General features: G+C 56.2%; 1 protein-coding gene across 1 annotated transcript in view; it reads right to left on the bottom strand.

Annotated features, from left to right (window-relative positions):
* Positions 1–1462: 1462 nt before the first annotated feature.
* PIGO (phosphatidylinositol glycan anchor biosynthesis class O) overlaps positions 1463–2464 on the bottom strand; it is a 17034-nt gene continuing 16032 nt past the window's right edge. The window contains exons 12-13 of the mRNA XM_026865539.1: positions 2286–2379; positions 1463–1576 (exon numbers count right to left, since the gene is read on the bottom strand). Coding sequence (XP_026721340.1) covers positions 2295–2379 — 85 coding nt within the window. The 3' untranslated portion in view covers positions 1463–1576; positions 2286–2294. The remainder of the gene's footprint in view (positions 1577–2285; positions 2380–2464) is intronic.

Raw genomic sequence — 2464 nt, 5'->3', positions numbered from 1 at the left:
GAGGTCACATCAAATCCTTTGACCGTGCTCTCTGTGCTGGGAAGCAATGTCCTACCACCCCCTCAGTTCAGCTACAACCCCCTTGCCGCAATGACTCCTGAATGGCCCAGGGAAGCACCTCCTCACTTCAGCACGAGCTGCACCCTAATGGGTGCCTGGCGAGGCAGATCCAAGTGCTGTTGGAGGGCATTCAAAAAAAGGTGGGACCCCTCAGCAGCTTCACAATCAGCAGGGAAGGCTCCTCTGCATCCCACTGCTCACAGCTTGCTCCCTACATGGGCTCCAAGTCCACCCACAGCCCTCTTCCAGCCTACCCAAGTGTCCTGTCTCGCACCTTGAGGTCCAGGACCCCAACAGGTAGGGGATATTCTGGGACTCATTAACACACTTGGAGCCATCAGGCTACGCTGGGACACCAGGGAGAGGATTACTCACGCTCAACTGGGCAGTGCTGGTGGGTTCAGGTCTCAAAATGCCATAGCAACATTTTGCAGAGTGGGGTTTATGACACAGTATTTATGCCAGCTCTACTTCCTTTAGTAAACCCACGGGTATTTATAACTGCGCAGATATTCCGGTACAGGTGACCAGGAGCTGTGTGGCATCTGCCCGTGCCCAGTTACCTCAGGGTTGCTCAGGAGTCTGAAGAGGCTGGCAGTGCTTCCCAGGTGGCCAGATGACAGCCACCACACTGCTTGCAGGGCACCCAGTTGGTGCAAAGGTGCCTGCAGCTCCTCCACAGTGACCTCCCGCAGCACCTTCAGCCACAGCTCCTCAGTGCTAAGATCCTGTCCGCAGGCCCCACAAGCCTCCAGAACTGGAAAAATCCAAACCAAACAAAAAAAAACTCCATCCATGACACAACAGGTTGGTACCCTGTAACAAGAGGAAGAGAAAGCCTCGAGCAAGCACAGGCTCCTCATTGCAAGGGGAGGAATGGGGTTTCGGGGCTGGTCCAGCCTCAGCAGCATGGAAACCAAGCTGTCAGACAGTGAACAGCTGCATGCTCAGGAGACAACACACTGGTTCAGAGCTATGACTCCAACTCTGCTGAGCCCTCCTGAGGTCACTTGCCCCCAGGCAAGCATAGGTCAACACTGCAGATCCTCCTCTGAGCTGCAGCCTATTTCAGTAAGTTCTCTTTGAAACCAGCACACTATAATTAAACACTCATTTTGTACTGTCATTAAAATTTTGCTAGAGACTTGGCACCTTACATCTTGAAAACTCTCATTCCTCTTAAAACCCTGGCCCATCCCTACAGGCAGCAGCAAGTAGAGAGGCAGCTGTACATCATCCCTGGCTGCAAGCCACCCCACCTCCAGTCCTTCCCAGCAGAGCCAGGCTTCCTGCTCACAACCCCCTCACCTCCAGCCAGTCACCACACAATTCCAAAGCATGTCCTTGCCCTGAGGAGACCCCGTACAGAGAACGATCTCCTTACCCCTGAGGAGCTCCTGGTGTATTACTTCTGCTTCTCCTTTCATGGCAGAGTCAGACGCTCCCATAGTAAAAAGCAGGGAGTTGTAGAGGACGGTAAGCTCCAGAGGCAGGGTGGGGAGGGCAGATGGCAGTCCTGTGATCACAGCCAAGCCAAAAAGAAATTGAGCTGGCTAAGGAAAACCAAACAGCCATCCGTGCTAAGGTGTCATCACCCGGCTTTGTGACAACAGAATTGTATTTTTTTGTTGCTAAGATTTAACAACTTTGAAATTTCAGTACCTAGAGAGACAACAGGTTTCACGTCTCCAGGTGCCGACACTGCTTCAGACATCCATTTATCAGCTATCCAGGTGCTGCAGTCCTCCCGGACTGAGACCTTTCAGCTCTCCCAAAAGACCATCAAGAGCCGGCCCTCTTCCAATACACATCCACCATGCCCATGCTGTCTCTCTCTCTCCCTCCCTCCCTCGCATCAGGTTTCCTCTATACCACAGTTGTGGCAGGGAGCCCCTTCCCCAGCTTCCCAGGACAAAGACTGACTCATTCTTTCCAGAAAGCCCAGGGGTTGCTCACATCCCCCAGCAAGGTTAGCTAAAGGCTGGGGCTGGGCCATAATCCTTTTGCGGGCCCAGTTCAGCTTGGGGCAGCAGGGAGGTTTAAGGCCCCTCCCTCAAGCAATTTGTTTCCTCCGCTGGGATACCGGAGCTGCAGCCCGGTAAACACCCGCGCCCGAGAATCGGTGCTTCCACACGCACGCAACTGGAGTCCGCGGCGGCAACGGGAGGGAGGGTGAAGGCAAGACAGGGGGCAGGGCGGCCCCGGCCGGCCGAGCCGCCACTCACCCCGCATCCTCAGCAGCAGCTCCTCGAAGCCACCTCGCAGCTGTCGCACCTCCTGCGCCGCCGCCGCTGTGCCGGCCCCCGAGCGCCACGCTGCCTGCAAGGGAGACGCTCACCCGCTGGCCTGGCGACGTGGCCGGCCCGGGCCGCGGCGCCCCTTCCCATCCCGCCCCGCTGCCGAC

Source organism: Athene cunicularia (assembly GCF_003259725.1).
Source record: "Athene cunicularia isolate RWA chromosome Z unlocalized genomic scaffold, athCun1 chrZ_part1, whole genome shotgun sequence".
In the NCBI taxonomy this organism is placed as follows: Eukaryota; Metazoa; Chordata; class Aves; order Strigiformes; family Strigidae; genus Athene; species Athene cunicularia.
This window is presented reverse-complemented; position numbering and strand designations above follow the sequence as displayed.